The following is a 26467-nucleotide window of genomic DNA, read 5'->3' as shown; positions in this document are numbered from 1 at the left end:
GGCCTCAGCTCTCCAACCTCCACCAGGCCTCTCCCGGCTCACATCGGCCCAGCTGCGACCGGGGTCTTGGGACCGGGCAGAATGGAGGGTGGGAAGGGACGCGCTCAGCCCTGCGGCCTCCACCGCTACCCCAAACTGGATTCGGGGCCCCAGCTCCTCCTCCCCTGGGAAGTGTCCTGCCCCAGCCTGTCCGCGCTAGTCTCCTCCCAGATCAACGCTGCCCTGAGGCTCCCCTGAATCACAGGCCATTAACTACCACAGGTGTCCCCCAGGTGGGATGGAAGGCGAGAGAAAGAGTCAGGGTGGGGGATGGGGAGGGGCTTAACAGGGAGGGTGGGGGCGCTGCCTGGGAAGAGGCTGTCTGCCCTCCATCCCGGGGACCGAAGTCCAGAGAAAATCTGAAGAGAGATGCTTAAGAATGTGCAGAATTTAGAAAATTGTGTGTGTGTGCCGGCAGGGTTTTTAAAAATCTTTAAAAAAAAAAAAACGTGCAGGGTTTTTCAAAATCTTTAACTCATCGTCTCCCAACTCGGCGAAAAATGTTTTAGAAGTTGTACTGACTGACTCACCCTACAGCACCACCTCGAGGGACCAGAACCTACCAATGCTGCAGTTGAGGTCTGTTATATGTCCTCTCTCTACCTCTAGGAAGGACGGGGAGGCTGCTAAGCCGTGGATTTCACAGGTCGGGCAGAAACAACCTCCAGAAGCACCTGCAGTCCCAGCGGCAGTTCCCAGGGGCCCTGAGCTAAATGCCTAAGGGCGCCAGGCAGGTACGTAAGGGACATCCGGAAACTCTTGGGTCTTGGCGGGTGGGGACCGTTAGAACTAAAGAATAAAGCCCCAGAGCAAACGATCAGTGGCTCTCTAGCTCCAGCAGAAAAGCCAGCAGTGGAACTTTTTGACTTCAGAGAAGAGGGAAGTTTGGTATACGTTTCTTAGAAAATGGGAATCTCTTGATTGCTAAACGTTAGCTCAAAATTAGAACAAAACTTCCCCCCATGGGCCAACAAAACCAGTCTCGGTGAGTTTCTAGCCTGGTTTTTATGAAATCTTAGAGATTTTTAGGCTCACTTAGTGACATGCTTCGTGAACGTTCGTTCAGGTGCACAGAAACACCCTGAGGGAACTTGTTAAAAATGCGGATTCTGGGGGCGCCTGGATGGCGCAGTCGGTTAAGCGGCCGACTTCAGCTCAGGTCACGATCTCACGGTCCGTGAGTTCGAGCCCCGCGTCGGGCTCTGGGCTGATGGCTCAGAGCCCGGAGCCTGCTTCCGATTCTGTGTCTCCCTCTCTCTCTGCCCCTCCCCCGTTCATGCTCTGTCTCTCTCTGTCCCAAAAAAAAAAAAAAAAAAAAAAAAAGTTAAAAAAAAACTGCGGATTCTGAATCGATAGGTCTGGGCCCGCAAGTCTGCATTTCTAACAGGCTCTCAGGTCATGTCCCTGCCCCTGGCCCGGGAGCCACACTGTGCGTGGTGAGCATTCACCCTTCCACCTGGAAATTCTCTCGGACGCTATATCCCTGGCCACGCCTGCTTGCTGACCTGGGAGGGACTGAACACTCACTACACCTGTAGGGACACGCTGGGCGGCTGCCGCTGCCACTAACTCCTGCCACAGTCTCCAGCGGCGCTGAAGGACACCCCAACTCGACAGTGCCAAGGCCCGGGCTCTGGAACGTCGCTGTTCCACAAAAGAAAGTTCAGTTGGACCGGTGGGGGGGGGGGGAGGAGGGGGGACGGGCAGTGGTTGCAGACGCCTGTTGGAGAGATCTAAGCAGAGAGGATTCTCTGTGCGCTCGGCAAGTGTCCAGTTCAACAGAAAATCCTACCATTCCTCAGGAGTTCTGGTGAGTAAAGGTGTGCTGAGGCCTGTTTGCCTTCTTCTCTCCCCAGAGCCCTGCAGCCAGCTTTTCTCTGCACTTGGGCAAGACACGGTGATGCCCACAGAAGGGGCCGGTTTCTGACTGGCGGTGGGGGTGGGGGGGCGAAGGGAAGGACTATCGAGGCTAAGCAGAGGCTAATCCTCAGGCCACAAACCCCTGCTCCGGGGGAACCGCAGGTCTCTGCCTCCTCTGGGGTTGGGGATTCCAACCCCAGACCTTCCTTCCTGGGGCCCTGGGAGGCCCTGGAAAGTGGAGAATCCCCAGCCCCACCTCTCCTGATGGGCTCAGAGTTACTGGGGCCGGTGCCCATACACCCAGGCCATCCGGAAGCTTAGGAGTGCAGAAACCACCTAGGCCACTCCTTATTTCATCGTGACAGAAATCCAAGCCCAGAGAGCGCACGAGACTTTCCCGAGGTCACACAGCCGGTGTAAAGGCCCAGAATCCTTTGAGGCAGAGCCGGACAGAAGCCACTGGTATCAGCCAGACTGTTGGTCACCCATAGCAGCAACTTTCAGGAAAAGGACCCTCCGGAATACTCCTGAGAGAAAGAGGGGTGTCTGAGGGAAATCGTAGAAAGGGGTCACGGGGGTTCCCCTAAGAAGGGGAGGGTCATGGGCCACGGTTTCTTCAAGGAAGGTAGAGGGCAGGGCTTCTGCCGTGACAGAATGCTAGAGACAACATTCATCTTGTCCTCTGGCGAACGGTGCTCCCGAAAGTTCTGTCTTTTGTGCAGTGCACAGCCTGTGGGGCCTGGCAGGGAGGCCCCTGTTAATGCAGCGCAGTGGGGGCGAGGGGGTTGTCAGAGGAGAGGCCTCAGAAGATCATGAGTACAAGGGTTCTCAAGTCTGGATTCCTGGGCCATTCCAGACCTACAGAACCAGAACTCCCCCCTCCCAGGGGAAAATTCCTGGGTTTAGGAAAGAGCCTGGGCTCACTCAGACAGGAATTGGGACACCTGGCTTGGGTGGGAAGTTCAGCGGGCAGGGCCAGGCCCTAAGGCTGGAGAGGAGGCCCCTGGGAGATCGGCAGCTGGGCTTGGGAGCAAGGGGGCAGCACCTGTTCCCGCCGCGCGGCGCGCCTCACTTCCCGGAGAACTGGCCCGGCCTCGCCTTCTCCAGCTTCAGGCGCCGCTCCAGGGGGATCTCCTGCAGGCTGATGCCGTGGTTGCTGGCCCTGCGGGGAGGGGGGCGGCGGCCTCAGGGAGGGGCAGGCGGAGGGCGGGGTCAGGCCGGGAGAAGGGGCCGGGAGGCTGGTTCCTCACCCCGGCTGCAGATCCGGCGGTTTCGGGATGGGCTTGTTGAAGCCGCGCCTGCCCACCAGCCAGTACGTGTCTTCGGCGCCCTTGCCCTGGAGAGACACGCGGCGGGGGGTGGGGGATTAGGCGGCTGGGGCGAGGGCGGTGGATCTCGAGGTCTAAGTGGCACCCAAGACCCCCGAGGTGGCGACCCAGGAGGGGGCGGGGCCGGTCTCACCTTCAGCTCGGTGCGGCCGCGCACCTCCGTCTGGAAGCCCTCGTCCAGGGCGCGGAGAATCTGGACGGTGCTGATGTTCACGTGGATGCGGTAAGCTGGGGCGACAGGGGACAGGGGACGTGGTGATTTCGGGACTCCCCTCCCGCGTCCCCCTCCCCGAGCCACTTCCCCCTCGCTCCGTGAATCGCCCCCCCCCACCCCCGGACCCCGCCCCGCCCCACTCACGCAGCCCCGTGGACTCCATGCGCGAGGCGGTGTTGACCGTGTCCCCAAACAGGCAGTACCGCGGCATGGTGAGGCCCACCACGCCCGCCACGCACGGGCCTGCGGAGACGCGCAGGGTGGGTGGCCGTGCTGGCGGCTGGGTGGCACCTGGCACCTCGGGGGACTCTCTAGCGCCCCATCGTCTCCACCAGCTCCCCAAGGGTACCTCTCAATCACGACGGGGTGCCTGCCGAGGCGGCTTCACAGCAAGTCCCACTGCCCCCCTCCCCCCCCCCCCCCGCACGAATGTCCAGGGAATGCGGAACCGGCCCTAGACGGGGAGGGAGGGGGCCACCAGAGCCCGGGAGGTACCCGAGTGTAGGCCGATGCGGATGCGCACGGGCACCTCGGGCATGTGGCGCATTCGGAAGGAGCCCACGGCACTGAGGATGTCCAGAGCCATGTTGGCGATCTCCGCCGCGTGCCGCTGCCCGTTCCGCTGGGGCAGCCCCGAGGCCACCATGTAGGCGTCCCCAATTGTCTCCACCTGACGGAAAGGGGGGTGCATGTCCGGTACTGAGCACCTCTCTCCCACCAAGCGACTGTCCTTTGTCAGGCGGCCTAAGCTGGGGGGGGGTGGGCAGCGCGGGGATCCCGGGGAGGCTTCCAAATGGGGACGGGGGCAGCGGGGCTGAACTGGGGGCTGGCGGAGCTGAAGGAGGGTTGCTCCCCCCTCCCCCCCCCCACCGCTCCGGCACACCCCACCTTGTAGACGTCGTGGGAGCCGATGATGGCGTCAAAGAGCGTGTAGAGGTCGTTGAGCAGGTCCACCACCTCGATGGGCTCACTCATGGCCGAGATGGTGGTGAAGCCCACGATGTCGCTGAAGTACAGAGTCACCTCCTCAAAATACTCGGGCTCCACAGGTGTCCCCGTCTTCAGAGCCTCGGCCACAGAACTACGTAGGGACGTCGGGGAGAGGGGGGCGGGCGTTAGGTGGAGGTCACGCCCCCGGCCGCCCGCGGGCCCTCCCCCTCGCAGCCCTCCCCGCGGGCACGCACGGGGGCAGCATCTGCGTCAGCAGCCGGTCTGTCTTCTGCTTCTCCAGCTCCAGCTCTTCCGTGCGCTCCCGGATCAGGTCCTCCAGGTTGCTGGAGTACTGTTCCAGCATCCTCAGCATCGAGTCAATGATGTTCGTTTTCCGGCCCTTGTTGATGCTTTTGAACTGGTAGGGGGAGGCAGCCGGGGTGGGGGTGCGGGGGCTGTTGAGGACCTGGGCTGCCATGACCCCTGCGTGGGGCCCTCTTACGCCTGGCCCCCCCGCGCCCACCCCCAGGCACCTCCCACCCCACGCATCGTTTACGCATCAGCCCCCTCCCCCCCCCATGCCAGGCCCTGTGCCTTCACACACCAGGAGCCATACGGGAAATGGGGGGGGGGGGTCCCAGAGATCAGCTGCTCTCAGCTGGTAACTGACAAGACACTGGGGTTTGGACTCCCATGCCGAGAGTCTTGTGGCCACACCGGGCCAAGCGATTCAAATGTTATTCGAATCGAGTGAAATATTTCTCCCACCCAGAGGTCGATCTCCTGCTCCGAAGGGCCCCGCAGCCCCCGTTCTAACTGTCCCCACCTAAATCCCAGTCCTCAGACTGCCCCTTGGGAAACGGCCTGGAGGTCAGAGGTCCCGCGAGTCTGCCTTCCTGAAGCCTCCCCGGGTTGCTGACAAGCGGCCAGGCCAGCCCTTGCCCAATGCCAGCCGCTGACCTGCTCGAAGGTGCGGTCCATGGAGGGCCGGAGGGCCGGCTGCTCCGCCCAGCACTGTTTCATCAGCTGGATGCACTCCGTGGGCGCCTGGTCCACGGACACGGAGGGCCGGCACAGTGGAGGGGGACTTCGGACCCTCTCCACCACTTCTGGAGGCATGAGGGGGACCAACAGAGGCCACCTCTGACTCTGGCCTGACTGTTGAAGCCCCTGATCAGAGCTTCCGGAAGGAGGCGGGGAAGCGCGGGGAGGGAGGGGAGGGCGTTGCTGGAAGGAACGGGAGGATCCTGAACCCTGGGGGTGGGAGGGTGGGGGCGCAGGGGGCAGTTAGAGGTGACAGGCAGAGCTAACATTTGTCGCAGTTGAGAGTGAGGGTTGGGGTGGCCCAGTAGCTTGCTGACTCCTGGATGGTAAGTCATACGGATTTGAACCAGATCCCACTGCCTTCGCCCCCTTCCCCCGACACTGCTGCCTCCGTGCCGTCCCTAAGAACCAGAGGGGAGCCCGCTCCCTCAGCCGGGGGAGCAGGTCGGGTCCAGGATGAGGACAGAGACAACCACTGATGTCTGGGAGCCTAAGAGCCGCCGCCTCCCATCCTGACGCTTGCTCTCCCCGGCCCTGACCCTTGAGATCCACATAAGGGAGGCCCACATAATTAAGCCTCGGCTCCGGGCTTTAGGGCAGAGAGGCTGGGTCTGGCGAGAGGCTCTGCCGGGCCGCAGGCTGGAAGCGCGACGCGAGCGAGCGAGCGTACCCTCGGCGGTCAGCTCCAGCATGGCGTAGGGGGCGCTGCGACACACGACCTCCTGCATGATGATGCCCAGGCTGAAGACGTCACCCGCCATCGTTCCCCTGCGCTCCAGGGCCGGGTCCCGAAGCAGCTCCGGGGCTGTCCACAGCTGGTCTGGGGTCGGGGGAGGGGGCGTGGGCATGCGGGAGGGCCTGGGGACGCTGGGGACAGACCCCCGCCCTAACCAAAAAGCCCAGGCTCGCACCCACTCCCCAACTCCCAGCCCGAGTGTGGCCCCGCTGCCCGCAGCTATCCCCGGGAGAAACTACCAGAAACCCGACGCGGGTCTCCGAGAAAGCGCGGTCCTCAAAAATAGGCCCCGCCCTTTATGCAAAGGGAGGCTCAGAGGACACCCCGCCCCTCGGGCACAAGCCACGCCCCTTCGAGCCCCCGCCTCCCCAGTCCAGTCCCCTTCTCCTCTCTGAGGTCCCGAGACCTGAGACCTTTACCGAGGCCGGGGCCACGTGCAGTGGGCGTGGGATGGAGAGGACGCGAAGGCGGAGGGAGGGATGGATGGAGGGGCCCCTGAGATAACGGGGGTCCCGGGGATGCTCGTCCGCGCGGGAGGCAGCGGAGGGGGGGTGGGGGGAATCCTACCCTCCGCGCTGGGAGGCTCCGGCAACACCCTCTGCGCTTCCAGCAGTCGCCCCTGACCGTGGTCGGTGACTTTCAGCACGAACCTCCCGTCCACCACGCAGTTCCGTGACTTAAGGCGCCCGTGGGCCACGCCTCGGTGGTGCAGATACCTCATTCCCTGGAAGGGGTGGGATACGAGGCGACCTGAGCCCTGCGGCTCCCCTGCCCCCTCCTCCCTGCCACCCCCGCACCCCCCCCCCCCACCTTGATGAGGTCCAGGAGGAGGGAGGACTTGAACATCCAGTCCAGCTTTATGTCTCTCTGGGCGAGGAGGTCGTGGAGGGAGCCCCGGGTACAATGCTCGGAGACCACAGCCAGCATGCGCTCCCCGGGGGCCATGGTGCCACCCGCGCCGCCGCCGAGGAAGAGCCCCAGGTAGAGGACCACGTTCTCGTGCCGCAGCTCCTGGAGCTGAGAGGGAGAGAGCCAACGGGCATTTTCTGCCCTGGAGGCACCGTGGGGGGTGCCCTGGAGGCACCGTGGATACCGTGGGGGGTATCCAGGTCTGGTTTGGGGCGTCCACGCTCGGAAGGTGGGATGAGAGGGGTGACTGGAAAGGTCTATGGGGGCACGGGGTGGGGGGCGCTTTCTTCCAAGGGTAAGTTCTCTCTCCGGAACAGACACGTGGGTCAAAGGTCACCGTTGAGATGCTAAGTATGGTTTAGCTTAAAGTCATACGGGAAGCGACTACCTTGCACTGGTAACCAGGAGCCAGGCAGGTTCTCCCCGAGGCCACACACGGCCGTGCGGGCCACGGCCCAGGCCTGCTTTGCTCATGTCTGAGACTCCCAACATCCCCGAGGCAGGGAGGAAGGGACTGAGCAGTCACACTGTGGTCCTAGCGGAGCACATGCCACACAGGACAGGCGCCCTCACAATCCAAGCATGCTGGGAAATGGGGGCCAGCGGGTGACTACTGCCTTCCAACTTTCCTTTGGTCCAATAAGGGGCTTCCCTTCATCCTAGATGCCTGTGGTTAAGTGGTGACTTAGTCTGGGGACCCTAAGTCATTCTGCAGCTGTGACCGAGAGCTTCTGTGGAGGCATCAGAGGAGGCCAGGCGGAGGCTGCACGATGTAAGGGGGGCCTCGAGGTGGGACGATCAGAATAAGCCAGGCCACCGCCTCCTTGCCAGCTTTCCGCTTCGCCCAGTAGGCATTATCTGACTCTTGTTTTTTTTTTTTTTTTTTTTTCAACGTTTTATTATTTATTTTTGGGACAGAGAGAGACAGAGCATGAACGGGGGAGGGGCAGAGAGAGAGGGAGACACAGAATCAGAAACAGGCTCCAGGCTCTGAGCCATCAGCCCAGAGCCTGACGCGGGGCTCGAACTCACGGACCGCAAGATCGTGACCTGGCTGAAGTCGGACGCTTAACCGACTGCGCCACCCAGGCGCCCCTGACTCTTGGTTTTGACTCAGGTCGTGATCTCATGGGTTCATGGGATCGAGCCCCGCATGGGGCTCTACACTGATGGAGCCTGTGTGGAATTTTCTCCCTCTCTCCCTGCACCCCCCTCCATGCGCTCTCTCTCTCAAAAATAAACGAACATTAAGAAAAAAATGGGAGAGCATAACAGGACACCTGCTTTGGGAGAGGGCACTTCCACTGAGACCCGTTGGTCTCTCCTAGATTCGGGTCTATCTCTGTCCCCAGCTGCAAAGAGAAGGCCAAGAGGGAAGGAAATGATGGCCACCCCGCACCCCACACCCCACCACGGGCTCAACGCTCACCTTGGAGAAGGCTGTCCTGGTTGCTGGGCGGATAGCTATGTGCTGATCCCCTGGGAATTTCTTCAGCCAAACCCAGTCTCCCTGGAGCAGAGATGGGAGTAGTTTTTTGTTGTTGTTTTGAGAGAGAGAGAGAGAGAGAGAGAGAGCATGCACACAAGCCAGGGAGAGGGCCAGAAGGAGAGAGAGAATCTTAAGCAGGTTCCACGTTCAGCAAGGAGCCAAATGTGGGGCTCGATCCCACAACCCTGGGATCGTGACCTGAACTGAACTCAAGAGTTGGACGCTGACTGAGCCACCCAGGCGCCCCAGAGATGGGAGCAGTGAACTCAGTTTCTTAAAAGCCCGTGAGGTGAAAAGCCGCGGAGCCCCCACGTTTCCACTGGCCTACTGCCTCAGGACACATCCTGCCTGTGACGCAGAGGTTCAGAAGCAAAGCGTTTGACATCTGTCAGTCCACTTCACGGCTGGCGGGGATGGGGGCCACCCTCGCGTGGCTGTCCTCACCAACGCAGACGCACCCACCCACAGCCTTAGTAAGCAAGCCGTTAGCACCACAGATGTCATTGAGGCCACAGCCCTCCTCACCATCTGTTGCCCTGAGAGAGCACTGTGCTGGGAGTCAGGAGTCTGGGGAGATCAGGCTTTTATGACAGGCTGTGACGCACAGGCAGTTCCCCTCCAGGCTCGGAGCCTCACTGTCCTCAGCTGTGGGTAGGGCTGGTCCATGGGAACGCGGTCCCATCGGGCCCCATGCTCACGAGGGCCTGTGCTTGGTTCAGCCGTCTGCTCCTCCATCCTGAACCAACAGGGACCCTTCGGTGTCATTCTGCCTTAGACCCTGCAATCCCTGTAGCCGGCCTCGTCCGTGGGTGAGGGGTTTGGCCGCACTGGCCGGAGATTCTGGTGGTTTGGTGTCGACCCCTAACGAGCCTTTGGAAATACATAGGGGACATTTTTAATTGTCCCCCAAACTGGGAGATGTGTTTTGTGGGTGGGACAAGAGACGCTAAACATTCTTCAAGGCACAGGGTAGGCCCATTCAAATGATTAACAACAACTTCCCCCAGTGACAAGTGGCCGCGGTGGCCTGTAGGTGACATATTGGGACCCTCTGCATGCTCTGTGGGACCTGACATCTGGAAGCGCCAAGCCTCCACCCCGCCCTTGATTAGCTGAGCTCCCTCAGCTCTCTCTCGGTCTGTCCTGATTCCCACACATCCTACAGCATTCAGATTTGCTGACCCATAGTGAAGGTCCTAATGCCCTTCCGTGACTTTCTCTTTCCATCCCCTGTAAGCTCACGGTTCCTGAGTCGGATCTGAATGGGGTGGAAACGCTGGGTAGGACCAGGACGCGGGTCTGTCTGTCCTGAGTCAGGATAGCCCCGTCTGGGACCTCCCCATCCTGAACAACTCGTGTCCTGGAAATGTCCTTTTTGTGACCACGATGCCGCATCCCAGATGCCCCAACCTTTCCAGGGAGGCCCACGCCCTTCAGTAGCCTGAAGTCTTGGATCCACGGAGGGGGCAGGGCCAGGGGCTCCCAACGGGGAGGGGGATGGCTTCGGTGGCCACACCGGGCTGCATGCTGGTGCCGGAACACCCCCCACCAGGCAGGCCTCCGGCCTCGGAGCCACCGTGATTGGCCTTTGAGGAGCCCTCATCTGGATAAAGGCTAAGGGAAAAATCCTGGGGCAGGAAGGATTCTCGGACGCTCCCTTTGGGGAACCCGTGACCTCTTCCTAGAGCCCATTCTGCGCTCCTGTCACCATTTTCTGGAGCCCGCGGGATATGACGCAACTCCAGGAATAGAGCTCGGCCTGGACGGGGTAAGGCTCACCTCGTACAGGCCAACGTTGGCGCTGTCCGCGGGCTGGCTGGGGACGCTGCGAACGTCTGACACGCTGTGTGCACCCAGACTCGATCGGCTCCCCTGGACCACCTGGAGGGTAGAGGTCAACGCAAGGGATCCGAATATACTGTGGGGTCAGAGTCCTGGATTGAGGTCAGGCTGAGTTCCAGGGATTACAGAGGGAAGAAATCTTAATTAGGGGAAGATGATACTGACATTATACTTCCCAACTGCGCTGCGGTTTACAGTTTACAAAACAAACCAGCGGGTTTGTTTGGAGCTTCTCGCTGTCCCAGGACAGCAGCCGGGACAGGGCTGGTATTGTCACTGCACATTAAGGGTGCTGATCCCCAGAGCTCAGACCTGAGAGGGAGCCAGGGCAGAAACCAGGCTTTCCTCGGGGCTGGGGTGAGGGCTGGCCCAGGCAGGGGAACAGATACACAGTGGAGGACACTTGGGGAGCGGGCTCCCTGCCAGATAGCCCCTGCCTCCCTGCCTCTCCCACCTTTCGAGAGCTGCCCCCTTGCGGGTGGAGGAAGGTGATATCGTCCAGAGTCAGGATGATCTTGTTGGGGCCAGAGACCATCTGGATGTGAATTAGACGATGCCTGGTAGGGAAAGGACGTCATCTGCTCAAAAGGGACCAAGGTCCAGGACAGGAGGCCAGCAAGGGATAATGTTGGCTCAGGGGAGAGCAGTCATCCCCAAACCAGACAGCCCCTGGTCTGCCACCCCCTTGAGGGCAACCCCATGTTCTCCATCTTCCTTTTTTTTTTTTTTTTTCCTACTCTTGAGTGGGCCCAGCCTGCTGTCTTTGCTGCACAGATGCATTTCTGGCAGGCTCATCCCTTACCTACCCCACTCCCATACTCACCTCACATAATGGGCCAGGAAGGCCCCTGTCAGCCCCATCCCAACCACCAGGAGGAAGCCGATAAAGACGAGGCCGGGCTCCACTCCTGGAGAGGCAGTGAGAGGGAGGACTCTGAGGACCGTGGCCAGGGGGAGGCACCCTCTCTATGGGGGGATGGAGTCAGATCAAATCCTGGAGGCCCTAGGAAAGGTGGATGGGAGCCCAGAACGAGATCTAGGGAAAGGTCATGGTCTCCTGCAAAAGGGAGCCTCTGGGAATGCTAGGAAGGTTCCAAGAGGGCTTAGGGGGCTTGGCAAGAGACAGGTTCCGCACAAGCCAGGGGTCTGAGGAAGGACCTGGAAGGAGTTCCAGGACGAGAGTTCACTCTCTTTCACCACTTAGTGGAGGCTCCACGGTGACTGTCCCAGTGGGGGCTGGGGTGCTCGCCCTCACCTCCGTTGCAGATGATGCCTGGCTCGAACCAACACGAGGGGTCAGGCCCGGGTCCTCCTCCCCCTCTAGGGAAATGCACCGGGGTCCCAGCCGAGCGGAGGGAGCCCCGGGTGGGGTCCAGCACGTATGTGGCGAACAGCTGGTCCCCCGCCGCGTCCGTGTCCAGCAGCACAAACGGGGGCTCCTCGGCTCCTCCCAGGGCCCCGCAGAAGCCGGGGACCTGGGCGTCCTGGATGTGGCGGGCCACCGCTGCTCCGGACACCCAGCCGCCCCCTGCGGCCGCCCGCGCTCGCGCCACGCCCCCCGCCAGCAGGAAGACCGCGTCGTAGATGGTGCCGAAGAGTGGGGACACCTGGGGGAGGGCAGTAGGGGCTCAGGGTTGGGGTCACCGCTGGCCCACCTAGCCTTGCACTGCTTCTCTCCAGTGCTCAGGCCCCTCGTGCATAGACCGTTCACACCTCGTTGGTGCTTCCCCCGATCCCTCAGCTCAGCGCTCTCTCCTCCTCTCTCCCCATTGGCTCTCCCTTCCTCTCTCCCCATTGGCTCTCTCCTCCCCTCTCCCCATTGGCTCTCTCCTCCCCATTGGCTCTCCCTTCCTCTCTCCCCATTGGTTCTCTCCTCCCCTCTCCCCATTGGCTCTCTCCTCCTCTCTCCCCAATGGCTCTCCCTTCCTCTCTCCCCATTGGCTCTCTCCTCCCCTCTCCCCATTGGCTCTCTCCTCCCCTCTCCCCAATGGCTCTCCCTTCCTCTCTCCCCATTGGCTCTCTCCTCCCCTCTCCCCATTGGCTCTCTCCTCCCCTCTCCCCATTGGCTCTCTCCTCCCCTCTCCCCAATGGCTCTCCCTTCCTCTCTCCCCATGGGTTCTCTCCTCCCCTCTCCCCATGGGCTCTCTCTTCCTCTCTCCCCGTTGGCTCTTTCCTCCTCTCTCTTTCCCTATGGGCTCTCTTCTCTCCCCTCCTCCCCATTGACCTTCCCTCTTTTGGGGGGTTCTTAGGCTCTTCTCAACCTTGGTTATTCCTATTCTCCATCACCTGCAGCTCCTCTCTTCCCCTTCCTGTTGGCTGCCTTGCTCATATTTTTAATATAATTACTTCTCATTTACCTAAAAGCCTCCTTTCCTATCTTTTGGTTGGCTTCTATATTTTCTATTTTTCCTTCTTTTCTTTCCCCAAGTCGATCAAGCTTATTTTCCCCAGTTCCCATCTCTCACAGTGCCAGGCGTGTGTAAAGCAATAGGTGACACTGAGATGGTAAGATAGAGTCCCTGTCCCAAGGAACCTTTCTTCTAGTTGGGGAGACAGGGATGTTAGGGTAGTGCCATGGGTGACGGTAGGGGTGATTAGGGAGCTGCAGAGACAGGAAAGGAGGGTCCCGACCCAGGCTGAGGGAGGGGGAGAAGGCTTCCAGAAGAAGTGACCATCCTTGAGGGGGTGAGTCAGTTATCTGGGGGGAGGGGAGGGACAGGGGAGAGGGAAGAGCGCACCCAGCAGCACAGAGGCAAGAGAGACGGGCACATTTAGGGAGACCAGAGTAGCTCCGTCTGGCTGAAGTTCAAGGACGATGGAAGAGAGGGGAAGGCATGTGAGACGTGATAAGCCCTCTGAAGAGACCGTCATCTACCCAGGGCAAGGGAAGCCCCTGGGAGGCTCGGGACAGGGGTGTGACACAGTCAGATTTGTCAGGTGTCTGAAGCTTGAACTGATTGTTGGGTGGAGAAAGGCCGGGGCAGGTGAGCACTGAAGCAGAGACCTTTTGGGGAGATTTTGTTTCAGGCTTTAGATCGGAGGTGCTGCGGCCCGAACCGGGGCAATGACAGTGAGAATAGAGAATAAGAATGGATTCGAGTGACTTTTAAAAAGTAAAACTGACAGGTCGTGATGTCTGGATGGGTGGGGGGGGGGTCGGTGGGTGGGTTAGGGTTAGCGTGGGAGGGGGGAGGTAAGAGGAATCGAAGGTAACTCCCGGGGTCTCGCCTGTGCCAGTTACTGAGAACGGAACATGGTTTTTGTCACCACTTCTTCCACCTGTCCCCCATCCAGTCTCACCACTGTCCCAACCGCCTCGCTCTCCTCTTCTCGCTCACTATTCCCATCCTTTCTCCCACTGGCTACCCCAGGTCCTCTTGGAGGAGACTAGGGGCATTGGTGGGGAATATTCCAACCCCCACCCCCTTGATTCACGGCCCTCTCTCAAGTGCAACCCTTTGAGGAAGGTCTTTGTGGTGGTTAGTTTCCTGCCCCCTGCCATCTAAATTCCCACCTATCTTAGTGGTTTCCAGCTCCCTCCCCCTTAAAAAAAAATTTTTTTTAATGCTTATTTATTTTTGAGAGAGAGAGAGAGAGAGAGAGGGAGACACAGAATCCGAGCAGGCTCCCACGTGGAGCTCGAACTCATGGACCGGGAGACCATGACCTGAGCCAAAGTCGGAAGCTTAACCGACTGAGGCACCCAGGTGCCCCTAGCCCCTCCCCTTTTTGTGACCGGTCTCGAGTTAGATGGTGTGACCCAGGATTCTGGATTCTCAGGGAATCCTGGGTATTGGGGTTGTTGGCAGTAAGCCGTGGGTCTAAATAATTATGGAAGCCCCTGGCTCCACCTAGGGTCCTTTCTGCTTCTCGCAAGACTTGTCAAGGCTGTCCAAAAGTTACCACCACCTGACGAAGCCCCAGAGGAAACACCTCTAAACTGGGCGTGGAGGTCGCATCTGCCTTTGTCCTCCTTTCCCGTTCTCTTAAGAACACCGGCAGTGCAGGGGCACCTGGGGGGTGCCGTCGGTTGAACACCCGACTTCGACTTCGGCTCAGGTCATGATCTCGCGGTTTGTGAGTTCGAGTCCCAGACTCTGTGCTGACAGCTGGGAGCCTGGAGCCTGCTTCAGATTCTGGGTCTCCCTCGCTCTCTGCCCCTCCCCCGCTCACCCTCTGTCTCTTTCTCCAACATAAATAAACATTTGAAAATTAAAACACACACACACACACACACACACACACACACACACACACACACACCAGCAGTGTATTATAGACTGCCTGTCCCAGGGGTGTTGGAAGCAGGTTCACTTTGAAGCTGACCGCAAGACATCACAGTGTAGCGTTCACTAGGGTTTCCTGCTTGGAGCTGGGCTTGGGGGGGAGGGGGTCCCCTGGCCTACACTCTGGAAGCAATCCCAATACACCAAGATGCCCCAAGCAAGCCCAGCGCCTCTGTTTACCCAGGAAACGTCAGAACAGGTAGAGCTTGCTCTCTTAGTCTCTCCCCACTGCCTCCGTCTTCCCTCTCCCGTTGACTCCATGCCCTTCTCCCCTCTCCCCTCTCCCCTCCTCCCCTCTTCCCTCCTCCCAGGTGCCTCTACCTGCAGCAGATCCAGGTCAGAGGGCAGCTCCTGGCGCTCCTGGGCCCTGCGCAGGCTGTCCATCACGCTGCCCCCGGGGGGACAGTGCCGCGTGAGGGTGAGCACCGCATCGTGGGCCCTGCGAAGCCGGGAGCTGTTGGCCAGGGCGGCCAAGGCCTCGGGGCCCGGTGACAGGGCGTAGTGGAGCGTGTCAAAGGGCAGGAAGACCAGGGAGCCGTCGGCCAGGCCCAGCTCTTCGGCGGCCTCCAGCAGGCAGCGCTGCTCCTGGCCGCCCAGCAGCACCGAGTGCATCACCATGATCACGGCTGGGGACCGAGACCCCGGGCTCACTGCTGCGCCCCGCTGCCCGCGCCGCCGCGCCCCTCCCTCCCCGCACCCCGCGGCGGAGCCTACCTCTGACTCTGGGCCCGTCCTGGACCCTCCTCAGGGCCTCCCGGGCCCCGGACACGTCCGACGGCTCCATGGTGGTCACCAGGGCAACGGGCAGACCCCGCGCCCTGAGCGCGGCGGACAGGGCGCGTCCCGCCTCCACCCACAGGTCCTGGGGCGCGGTGACCAGGGCCACGCGCGCCCAGCGGAAGGCGCGGAGGAGAGCGTAGAGGGCGTCCGCCGCGGGCGTCACCGCGGGGGCCGTCGTGCCCGCCGCCCGCGTCCCGGGGCAGCCCCAGGGCACCAGCGTGACCCCCGCCTCCTGGGCCAGGAGCTCGGCCGGCCGGCAGGCCGCGGGGTTCACCGGGCCCACGAGGCCCGAGACGCGGCCCAGCGCGGACGACACCGCCCCCAGGGAGCCCGGCGTCCGGCACGGCTCGGGCAGCAGCGCGACCTCGAAGCGGGGGGACCCTGCCATGGCAGGGTCGTGGTTCAGGCGGGCGGCGGCCAGGCGGGCGGCCAGGTCCGGGCGGGCGCGCGCGAAGATGGGGTCGCAGGCCCAGGGGCCCAGCACCCCCACTGTGAAGACGGCGGGCCGGGCGGAGGGCGGCAGGAGCAGCAGAAGCAGCGGCAGGGCCCGGGGGACGCCGGGCGGGGATGGAACCCGCCGCGCGGGGGCGCGGCGCCGGGGGTCCGGACACCCACCCGCAGGGAGGGCGCACGCCGTCATTGCCGGCTTCTGGGAGCATAAGCAGGGCCGGATGAGCGGCCGGGGGGGGGGGGGGGCACGACTCTCTTAGGGTTCTGTCCGCAACCTCCAGCTTCTCAAAGCCCAACTAACCCCGGGGCATGTCCCCACTTCCACAGCCCCCTCCTCTGGCTTGGACGACTCTACGGGAGTCAAGGGCATGGCCGCACCCCCCACACCCCGTTTCTCCTGCTTCCTGTTCCCCTCTTGCCCGCCCCTCCTCCCTCATCAGAGCCGTCTGGGGTCAGCGGAGACATGCCCACGCCCTCCTTGGATCCATCTGGGGCAGAAGGGACCCGAATCCGTGCCTGCGGAGGGGCCTTAGCCACTCACCGGAAAGTCCGGGGCTCGGGCCCAGGCCCCGGGTGAGGGGTCACGGGGCAGATCCCCCTTCTGGCGCCCTCCCACAGGTCTCCTTTGCCAGCCCGGCCGGGGCGGGGGTGTGGGAACAGCTGTCCAGAGTCCTTAATCTCCTCAAGCTGATTAAGGTCCCTTAATCAGGCAGGGAGGAGTTGGTGGAGGATGAGGCTCCCTACAGAGGAGGCTGTCCTGGCTTCCAGGCCCCAGCAGATTCTCCTCCATGCCTCTCAACAGCCCCCCTCCCCTCTACCCGCCCCCCCCCCACCCCCAACAAAAGCACCTGCAGGTTCGCCTTTTCAAGCTGCTGCCACATTACTCTTCTCAGCCTGGGAAGCGATGAGTTGTGCCCCTGGACACCTATGGGTGACCAGTTTCAGGGTGGGAGTTCTCTGTCTCATTCCCTCCAATCACCTGTTTCCACTTTCGGCAGCCAAGGCCAAGCCCCATCCCTTGGCTGGCAAAGTCTGAACCCCGGAGCCCAAACCCGAACCAGTCTGATACCCTTTTCTCCCATCTGCCCACCCTCGATTCTCCGATTTCCACTTCTCTGTGCCTAGAAACCCGTCCCTTTGGCCTATGGGAAGGCAGAACCCCAGGAAATAATGCAAAGACCTCTGGGCTTGGGCAGACTTGGGTTCAAATTCCTCCTTCCTGGCTTGGTGAACTTGGGAAAGTTGCTTAATCTCTCTGAAGGTTGTTGTGAAAATTACCTGTGATAAAGAATATAACGTCTGGATGACAAAGGTAATTAAGACAGATTCAGCCTCCAGACGTGATACGCTGAGAAAGACACAATCTTCGTAATATTGCGGATGCAAAATCGCACATCACTGCAGCTGTGCAGAGGGCCAGCTGAAAGTGCTCTCATCAAGCCTAATCTAATCACAAGCTAACATCAGATAGACACAAAATGAGGAACATTTTACTAAGAAGGGGGTGGGGGGGCAGGGATGGGACTGTTTTCTTCAAAAACGTCAGTATTCTAAAAGACAAATAAAGAAAAGTTGAGGAACTGTTCCAGATTAAAGGAAGCAAAAAAGACATGACGATTAAATGCAATACCTTCTCCTGGCTTGGACCCTACACTATAGGCTTTTTAAAACTGCTATAAGGTTATAGGGTTTATAGGGTTAAATGGCTTATGGGGTTATAAAAATGCCAATAGGGAACATCAGCATCAAATATGTCCGCTGACAAAATTGGGATATGAATGGGAGATTTGATAAAGTTATTTTATCAATGTAAATTTATAAAGTTGATAACCGTGCTATAGTTATGTAGGAGACTCCCTACTCATAGGAAATACACACTAAAGCATTTAGCTGTAAAGCACCATAATGTACGTAACTTACCTTCAAATAGTTAAGAAATACTATGTATATACTATACATCACATGTATTACATTTACTATGTTGTTTATATTATATATATCAAATAATAAACGAATGGGTAAAATGTTAAAATGAGGTGAACTAGATAAGGGGTATAGGAGCGTTCTTCGTACCTTTTTTATCTTTGCAGCGTTTTGTAAGTTTAAAATTATTTCCAAATACACAGTTAATAAAAAACGTGTGGATGAAAAGAGAATATCTATACCAATTCAAAGTAGGAAAGGATTTCTCAAACAAGATGCATAAAGTACAAACCATAAAGGGAAAGACTGACACATTGGAAAACATCAAATTTAAAATTTCTGGGGGCGCCCAGCTGGCTCAGTCAGAGGAGCATGCAACTCTCAATCTCATGATCATGAGTTCAAGCCCCCTGTTGGGTGTAGTGATTACTAAAAAACAAAAGAGAGCAAAAAAAACCAACCAAACAAAAACCACACACTTGATTAAAAATATTTTAAAATTTAAAAATTTCTGGTCAGAAAAGCATATAACAAAGAGAAAACATCGGCCAAAGACAGGAAGATAGGTGCAAAACATTAACGAAGGATGAGTACCCAAACATACATGATATGAAAGAGATAAACAACCCACTACAAAAACGGGCAAATGATATGAACAGGCAAGTCACGAGAAAAGCCTAAGGAAAAAATGTGTAACCTCACTAATATTCAAGGAAGTACACAATAAAACAGTGAAATACCCTTAATATCTATCAGATGGCAAAAAATAAGGTGTGAGAAAGCAAATGGTACAAATAGAAGACGCAATCCCTTCATATTGGTGACAAAGATGTAAATTGGTGGACTGTTTTTGCAACACTTAGCAGAGTCAAATCAACCCCACTTGTAGGAACGACCTTGGAAAAACATTTATTTGTGCATGAGCAACTTGAATAAGGAACCATTCATTCATTCAAAAAACACTCATGAATTTCCACTGTGACAGGCACTGTTTTAGGCTCTAGGGATACAATGCGAATGAAGAGTTTTAAGACCTCACGGAGGTGAACACTTGATCACTATATTCAGGGATTTTAAATAAATGTTACTTATTTTTTTAAGTTTATTTATTTATTTTGAGAGAGAGAGAGAGAGGACGAGAGAGAGCAGTGGAGGGGCAGAGAGAGAGAAAGAGAGAGAGAGAGAGGGAGAGAATCCCAAGCAGGCTCCATGCTATCTGAGCGGAGCTTGACTCTGGCGGGGCTCAAGCTCACAAACTGTGAAATCACGACCTGAGACAAAATCAGGAGTCTGATGTTTACCTGACTGAGCCACCTAGGAGACCCTTAAATAAGTTTTAAATAAGACATTTTGAGGGGCGCCTGGGTGGCTCAGTCGGTTAAGCGTCTGACTTCGGCTCAGGTCATGATCTCATGGTTCGTGGGTTCAAGCCCTGCGTTGGGCTCTGTGCTAACAGCTCAGATCCTGGAGCCTGCTTCGGATTCTGTGTCTCCCTGTCTCTCTGCCCCTCCCCACTCACACTCTGTCTCTCTGTCTCTCTCTCAAAAATAAATAAACATTAAAAATTAAAAAAAAAAACATTTTGAGGGGTGCCTGGGTGACTCAGTCGGTGAACTGTCCAACTTTTTTTAAACTTTTTTTTTATTGTGGCACAAGGTGCATAATATAAAATTTACTATTTTAGCTATTTTTACGTGTGCAATCCAACAGCATGAAATATATTCACTGTCACCACTATCCATCCCTAAAACTTTCCATCATCCCAAACTGAACCACCATACCCAGTAAACAATAACTCCCCATCTCCCCTCCTCCCAGCCCCGGCAACCACCGTTCAAAGTCTCTATGACTTTGACCACTCTACGTACGTCGTAGAAGTGGGATCGTATCGTATCTGTCCTTTTATGTCTTGCTTATTTCACGTAAGGTACATCCGTATTGGAGCAGGTGTCACAATTGCCTACTTTTTAAAGGCTGAATGATATCCCACTGTGTGCATATTCCACATTGTGTTTAGTCATTCATCTGTCCAGGGACTCTTGTCTTGCTTCTACCTTTAGGCTCTTGTCAACGTGGCTGTTCAAATACCCATTTAAGTCCCTGCATTCAATTCTTTTGAGTCTGTACCTAGAAGAGGAATGGCTGGACCACATGTGCAATGTTTTTCGGAGCGGCCGCCCCATTTTATATCCTAGGGGCAGAATAGTTTAAACCCATCCTGGTCCTCGTGCCCAGGTGACACAGCCTGACTCCAGCCACCACTCTGGCCCCCCTCCTCCAGGGACCCTTTGCAGAACTTGTTTATGTTTCTTGTGTCTTGCCTGCTAAACTTGCATTTGATCTGTACACACTGGAGCTAAACAGCTCTCTTACGTAGAGGGTGGGGCCAGCTCTTAAAGTAGCAGGTGCCACTGGAGTTACCAGAGGGCAGAATTAAATTTAAATCCAAGTCCTATAAATAACCCCAGCCACAGGTGGAGCTCCCCCTCTGGAAGGTCTTGGTTTCTCTCCTTGTTTAGAGAAGGGAAAAGGTCCCTCTTCTGGGATTTTTAGTCCCTCACCCACCCCCCGTGAAGTCATGAAATTTGGACTTGACAGAAGGAATGAGAAGTTTCTGTTTGTGGAATTGCTACAGCAGTAGACGAGGAAAACCATGTTTCCTTAAAGTTTAAATGAGGCGAAAGCACTTTTTATCCAATTTGGCTTGAATCTGAGAGTAGCAGGCAAGTCCTGGGGGAGTCTGATTCTTAAAAAACAATTCAAGTTGAGTTAGAAAAGGACGTTGAATCTAAAATAGAAGGCAAAAGCCAGGCTTACACTGCAGTTTGTCATAAAGAATAGTGATGAGGGAACATGAAAATAGATCGTGTTTCCCTATGCAATTAGAAAATGAACCTTAAATCACCATTTTTGGGGACTCCTGGGTGGCTCAATCAGAAGAGCGTGTGACTCTTGATCTTGAGGTTGTGGGTTCAAATCCTACTTTGGGCATATAGATTACTTAAATAAATAAAACTTAAAAAAAAAATCTTTGAGAGGGGCACCCGGGTGGCTAAGTCAGTTAAGCATCTGACATCAGCTCAGGTCATGATCTCACCATTCATGGGGCTGAGCCCTGAGTCAGGGCTGGAGCCTGCTTCGGATTCTGTGTCTCCCTCTCTCTCTCTGCCCCTCTGCTGCTCGCACTCTCTCTCTCTCTCTCTCAAAAATAAATAAACGTTGGAAAAAAGAAAGAAAATATATCATTTTATGTAATTCTCAATTCTCTCCTCAAAAATATTTTATTTTGTATTTGTTGCGTAAGAAGGTAACACATTTAACATTTTATAGGATTAAAAATAAAATAAATTAAAAAAAGAATACTGTGAAAAGTCCCCCTCCCTGTGCCCACTTAGCTTGCCCCTTTGAGTAGGCAGTCACCGTCAGATTGTTATTTATCCTCCGGGGATCCTTCGAGGTACACAAGCCAATAAGACATATTTTCTTACAGTTCCCTTTGACATAAAAGGTAACACGGGTCTATACTTTGCTCTTTGATTTTGATGACAGATCTTGGAGGTCTTTTCCTGTCTTGTTTCATAAGAGATGGTTACAGCTACATGGTATTCCACTGAACGGAGGCCACATCATCTGGTTGACCAGTTACCTGTTTGCCTATGACTAGCTCTGCTCCAATAAATTGCCCCGCCTGCGTGTTTATAAGCCATTTGTATATCATATTCTGAGAATTGTCGGTGTATTTACCACTTTTCTATTGGGTTATTGGTATCTTTCTTACAGTTTTTTTTAGAGCTTTTTAAATGTTAGGAGAATTACACATTTGTGATATGATCTGCGAAAGTATTTTCCAGAGTGTGTTGGGGCGCCTGGGTGGCTCAGTGATCGAGCCCTATGTCGGGCTCTGTGATGCCAACGCAGAGCCTGCTTGGGATTCTCTCTCTCCCTTTCTCTCTCTCTCTCTCAAAATAAATAAGCATGAAAAACATGTAAAACTATTTTACCCGTGTGTGTGGTTTTTTTGTTTGCTTTTAACACGGGTGTGTTTTCGACAAGCACGTTTTTACGTGTGTCTTTTAAGATTTTTTAAATATTTTTTTTTTGATTTCGGGTCATTATTTAACAAGCCTTGGCCAGGCCAAGGTTATAAACAAATTCTCCCACTGTTTCCTTCAAGGACTTATATTTCACTTTTGATGTTTAAATCTTTGACCCTTTGGAATTTGTCTGCCATCAGTTACGGATCCAGCGTGATTTTCTTCTGCTGGCTCCAATTGTCTCATTCTTATTTCCTGAGTAATTTAATTCTCCCCCATATTCGTCATAAAGGACATTCCTGAATCTATCTGCATTGATTTCTGGACTTTCTCTCCGCTTCCATTGGTCAGTCTGTCTAATATGAACCAGTAACATACTGTTTTCATTACTGAAATAATATTTCAAAATAAGTAATAGAGCTACTCTCCACCCCCTTCCCCTGTCTCATTGTTTTTCTTTTCCAGAAATTTCCTGGCTATTCCTACGCATTAATTTTTGAATATAACCTTTACAATCAATTCGTCTAGGATTTTATTCCAAAGCACGACGACTTTCACTGTTATTGTATTAAATTTAAAAATGGATTTATGGAAGATTTCTATTTTATAATGTTCAATCTCTCGATGCAAGAATATGGCATATAGGCCGATTTGTTGGAGAGTCCCTCTGTGAAAAGTTTTAAACTCCTCTTTAAATAGATTCGATGCGTTTCTTATTAAGTTTTCTGGAAGGTATTTGTCTTTCAATTGCTCTTGTAGAGTTTCCCGTTATATCTTCTGACTGGTTGTTGCTGTTAATTTCTTTTTTTTTTTTTTAATTTTTTTAAATCTTTATTTATTTTTGAGAGAGAGAGAGAGACAGTGTGTGGGCAGGGGTGGGGCGGAGAGGGAGGGGGACACAGAATCCGAAGCAGGCTCCCCGCTGTCAGCACAGAGCCCGATGCGGGGCTCGAACTCACAAACTGTGAGACCATGACCCGAGCCAAAGTCGGACACTCAACCGACTGAGCCACCCAGGCGCCGCCGCTAATTTCTATTTTTCTCTTTATGATATACCTTGGGCATTTTCCCATGTTCTTGGATATAGATTTCCCTCATTTCCTTAAGTAGCGTTCCTCTGTTTGAATGTATATAAAGGGAAGGACCTTGGGATAGGAGATGGTCCAGGTGGGGTCCTAAATGCCGTCACAGGTGTCCTTATAAGAATCCAATTATACATAATATATAGAATATAACATATTACGTAATATGTACGTACCGTACGAGGAAGCAATGTGACAACTGGGAATATGCTATTCTGTTGTCTTTGAAGACAGAGGAAGGGGTCATGAGCCAAGGAGTAGCAAGGATGCAGCTTGGGGAGCTGGGGTGGCTCAGTCGGTGAAGCGTCCGATGGCTCTTGGTTTCAGCTCAGGTCATGATCTCACGGTTTCACGAGTTCGAGGCCCACATGGGGCTCCGTGCTGGCAGTGAGGAGCCTGCTTGGGATTCTCTCTCTCTCTCCTTCTGCCCCTCTTCCACTCATGCTGTCTCTCTCAAGATAAATAAACTTAAAAAAAATTAATAAAAATTAAAAAAGAAAGAAAACCATAAGAAAGAGAGAATGTTTATAGTACTGTGCTGTATTTATGGCGGGGGGGATCTGCATATTAAGTGGGCTCGTGAAGTTCTGTTCAAGGGGACTGAAGAAGGAATCCCCAATTCCCCAATTCCCCAGGTAGTGGAGCCAGTCCATTGAGGGCCACAGGGAAAAGGCCAGACCGCACCTTGGGCTGGCAGATTCTGGATCTTTCTCATTCAGCCGGGTTTCCCCGTGGCTTTTAATACTTGCAGAAGTGTTCAGGGGGTGCCGGAAGAATGTCCCGAAGCTAGAGTCCAACGGGAACCCTTGTCCTCCCCCACGGGGCTGGGGTGATCTCTTTTGAAATCCAGGACAGGTACAGGGACCAGTGTCCCCCCCTCACCCCTCACTCCCCTACCCCCCCACCCTCACCCAGAGCTGCAGGAAATGGGTGAAGGGCACCCCCATAGAATCCGGCATCCAGACCTGATTTCAATGATAAAACCCTAGAGCCTGGATTGGTGCCGTCTGTGAAAGGGGTGTCTGTAGGGGGAAGGGGATGTGCTGGCCTGGGGCCGGGCTGTGAGCTGTTGTGACAGGCCCCAGCACCCTCGGGCCCCACAGGGTGACTTAGGCGCTCTTCCGGTAGAGGTGCCATCTGCCTTCCTCCGGCTCTGGGCGGGCTTGTGATTATGGCCGAGGTGGTGCTCAGGTGAGGTTGTAAGAGCCACCGTGTAAGCAGTCTGGTTGTCCCGAGGCCACCACGCTGTAGGGAAGGTGGTGACCTGAGCAGCAGTCCAGAGTCGGACGCTTCACCGATTGAGCCCCCCAGGCGCCCCTGTGGCTTTTCTTTTCAACCACAGCTGTTGAGGGGCGCCTGGGGGGGGCTCCGTCGGTGAAGCGTCTGGATTCGGCTCAGGTCGTGATCTCACGGTCTGTGGGTTCGAGCCCCACGTCCGACCCTGCGCTGACAGCTCGGAGCCTGGAGCCTGTTTCAGATTCCAAGATACAGGACATTTTCGTCACCTCAGAAGGTTCTCTGGTGACCATTTGCAGCCAGTCCTGTCCCAGTTCCTGCCACAGGGCACCCACTTGTTTCTTTCACTGTATTAGTTTGGTTTGGCTTGTGTGTGTGTGTGTGTGTGCGTGCGTGTTGTAACTGAGACGTAGTTGACATCTCACGTTGTATTCCTTTTAGGTGTAAAGGCATAATGATCGTGTACATGTACCCATTTTGAAATGCTTATCACGGTCAGTGATGTTGTGACGTCCGTCACCACACAGAATGTAAAAATTTCTTTTCCTGGGGCGCCTGGCTGACTCAGTCCAAAGAGCATGTGACTCTTTATCTCGGGGTCGTGAGTTCAAGCCCCACGTTGGGTGTAGAAACTACTAAATTTTTTTTTTTTAATAAACTTCAAAAATGTTTTTTCTTATGGTGACAAACTTTAAGATCTACTCCTTAGCAACTTGCAAATACACAGCACAGAATTGTTAACTGTAGTGACCCGTCTGCTTTACATCCCTGGGACTGATTTATCTTATAATGGGAAGATTGACTCCTTTGCTCATATTCACCCCTTTTGTCCTTCCCCCACACTCGTCCCCAGCAACAACCAACCTGTTCTCTGTATCTGCATCTTTGTGTGTTTTTTTTAATGTTTATTTATGTTTGAGAGAGACAGACAGACAGACAGACAGAGTGTGAGTGGGGAAGGGGCAGAGAGAGAGGGAGACACAGAATCCGAAGCAGGCTCCGGGCTCCAAGCTGTCAGCACGGAGCCCGACGCGGGGCTCGAACTCACGAACTGCAAGATCGTAACCTGAGCCGAATTTGGACTCTTAACTGACTGAGCCACCCAGGAGCCCCTATAACTTTGGGTTTTTTCAGATTCCACAAATAAGCAAGATCATGCAGTATTTGCCTTCCTCTGTCTGATTTATGTCACTTAGCATAATTCCCTCCAGGTCCATCTATGTTGTCACAAATGACAAGATTGCATTCTGTTTTTTAGCTATGTAATATTTCAGGGTGTGCGTGTGTGTGTGTGTGTGTGTGTGTGTATCGAATTTTGATCCATTCATCCGGGCTACTGTAAATCACGCTGCAATGAACACAGAGGTGCAGAGAACTCTTCAAGATAGCGATTTCATTTTCTTCAGCTAAATACCCAGAAGTGGGAACATTGGATCATATGGTAGTTTCGCTTTTCTCAGGAGCCTCCATACCGTTTTCCACGGCGGCTGCACCAGTCTGCGTTCCCACCAGCAGTGTGCGAGGGTCCCCCTTTCTCCACATTTTCACCAACACTTCTTGTCTTTTTGATGACAGTCATCTAACAGGTGCAGCTTTTGACACTTCTCTTTCCTCCTTTCCACTCGTCCCACCCCCAACCAGACTCTAAATTCTAGAATTTTAGTTCCGGATTAAGAAATATATGTATTTGTCTACTTATAAATATTATATAATTTATATTTATACATATTATATATTTATGTCACATATAATATATAGTAATATATTATATAATATGTTATGTGTAACATATAGTAATATATTATATAATATGTTATGTATAACATATAGTAATATATTATATGATATGTATAACATATAGTAATATATTATATAATATGTTATGTATAACATATAGTAATATATTATATAATATGTTATGTATAATATACAGTAATATATTATATAATATGTATAATATATAGTAATATATTATATAATATGTTATGTATAATATATAGTATACGATTTATATAATAAAAACATTGTACTATATATTACATTCATATACAAATACATAAAATATATAATATATAAAAATATATATATATCTTTTACGTCTTAATATTAAGTCTTTTCTGTCTTTGTGATTCTTTCTAGTCAATTGCATTTTCTCAAATGCTTAAGGAGCAGCAGTTAAGACTTAACCACATGTTTCACTGGTTTCCTTTCCCACCATTGTTCCTGGTTTATCGTGTTTTAGCGTTTATCGTGTTCTCAATTCCGATTCGTGTTTATGAAGCCGG

General features: G+C 54.4%; 1 protein-coding gene and 2 long non-coding RNA genes across 4 annotated transcripts; 1 reads left to right on the top strand and 2 right to left on the bottom strand.

Moving 5' to 3' along the window:
* Window positions 1-1386: 1386 nt before the first annotated feature.
* GUCY2D (guanylate cyclase 2D, retinal) lies at window positions 1387-16707 on the bottom strand. 2 transcript variants are annotated; one of them, XM_045487355.1, is made up of 20 exons: window positions 16449-16706; window positions 15392-16106; window positions 14999-15303; window positions 11647-11998; window positions 11215-11299; window positions 10846-10948; window positions 10329-10430; window positions 8490-8570; window positions 6962-7168; window positions 6719-6875; window positions 6086-6235; window positions 5332-5480; window positions 4626-4789; window positions 4330-4522; window positions 3937-4111; window positions 3586-3684; window positions 3361-3455; window positions 3150-3235; window positions 2945-3061; window positions 1387-2426 (listed from the first exon to the last, which is right to left on the bottom strand). In XM_045487355.1, the coding sequence occupies exons 2-19, from the start codon at window positions 16095-16097 to the stop codon at window positions 2968-2970; spliced, it is 3303 nt and encodes a 1100-aa protein (XP_045343311.1). In that variant the 5' UTR covers window positions 16098-16106; window positions 16449-16706; the 3' UTR covers window positions 1387-2426; window positions 2945-2967. The 2 variants fall into 2 exon arrangements, 1 of the variants encoding a protein (XP_045343311.1); XR_006714670.1 differs by lacking the exons at window positions 1387-2426; window positions 2945-3061 and having other exon boundaries at window positions 3971-4111; window positions 16449-16707.
* LOC123602992 lies at window positions 6770-7927 on the top strand. The gene is made up of 3 exons (XR_006714671.1): window positions 6770-6884; window positions 7028-7132; window positions 7724-7927. It is a non-coding gene; the product is annotated as an uncharacterized LOC123602992 (long non-coding RNA).
* Window positions 16708-16751: 44 nt separating the features above from the next.
* LOC123604639 lies at window positions 16752-20390 on the bottom strand. The gene is made up of 3 exons (XR_006715408.1): window positions 19699-20390; window positions 17106-17185; window positions 16752-16832 (listed from the first exon to the last, which is right to left on the bottom strand). It is a non-coding gene; the product is annotated as an uncharacterized LOC123604639 (long non-coding RNA).
* Between the last annotated feature and the right edge of the window lie 6077 nt (window positions 20391-26467).

Source organism: Leopardus geoffroyi, chromosome E1 (genome assembly GCF_018350155.1).
Source record: "Leopardus geoffroyi isolate Oge1 chromosome E1, O.geoffroyi_Oge1_pat1.0, whole genome shotgun sequence".
Taxonomy (NCBI): Eukaryota; Metazoa; Chordata; class Mammalia; order Carnivora; family Felidae; genus Leopardus; species Leopardus geoffroyi.
Note: the sequence above shows the minus strand (reverse complement) of the source record. Positions and strands in the feature narration are given on the sequence as shown.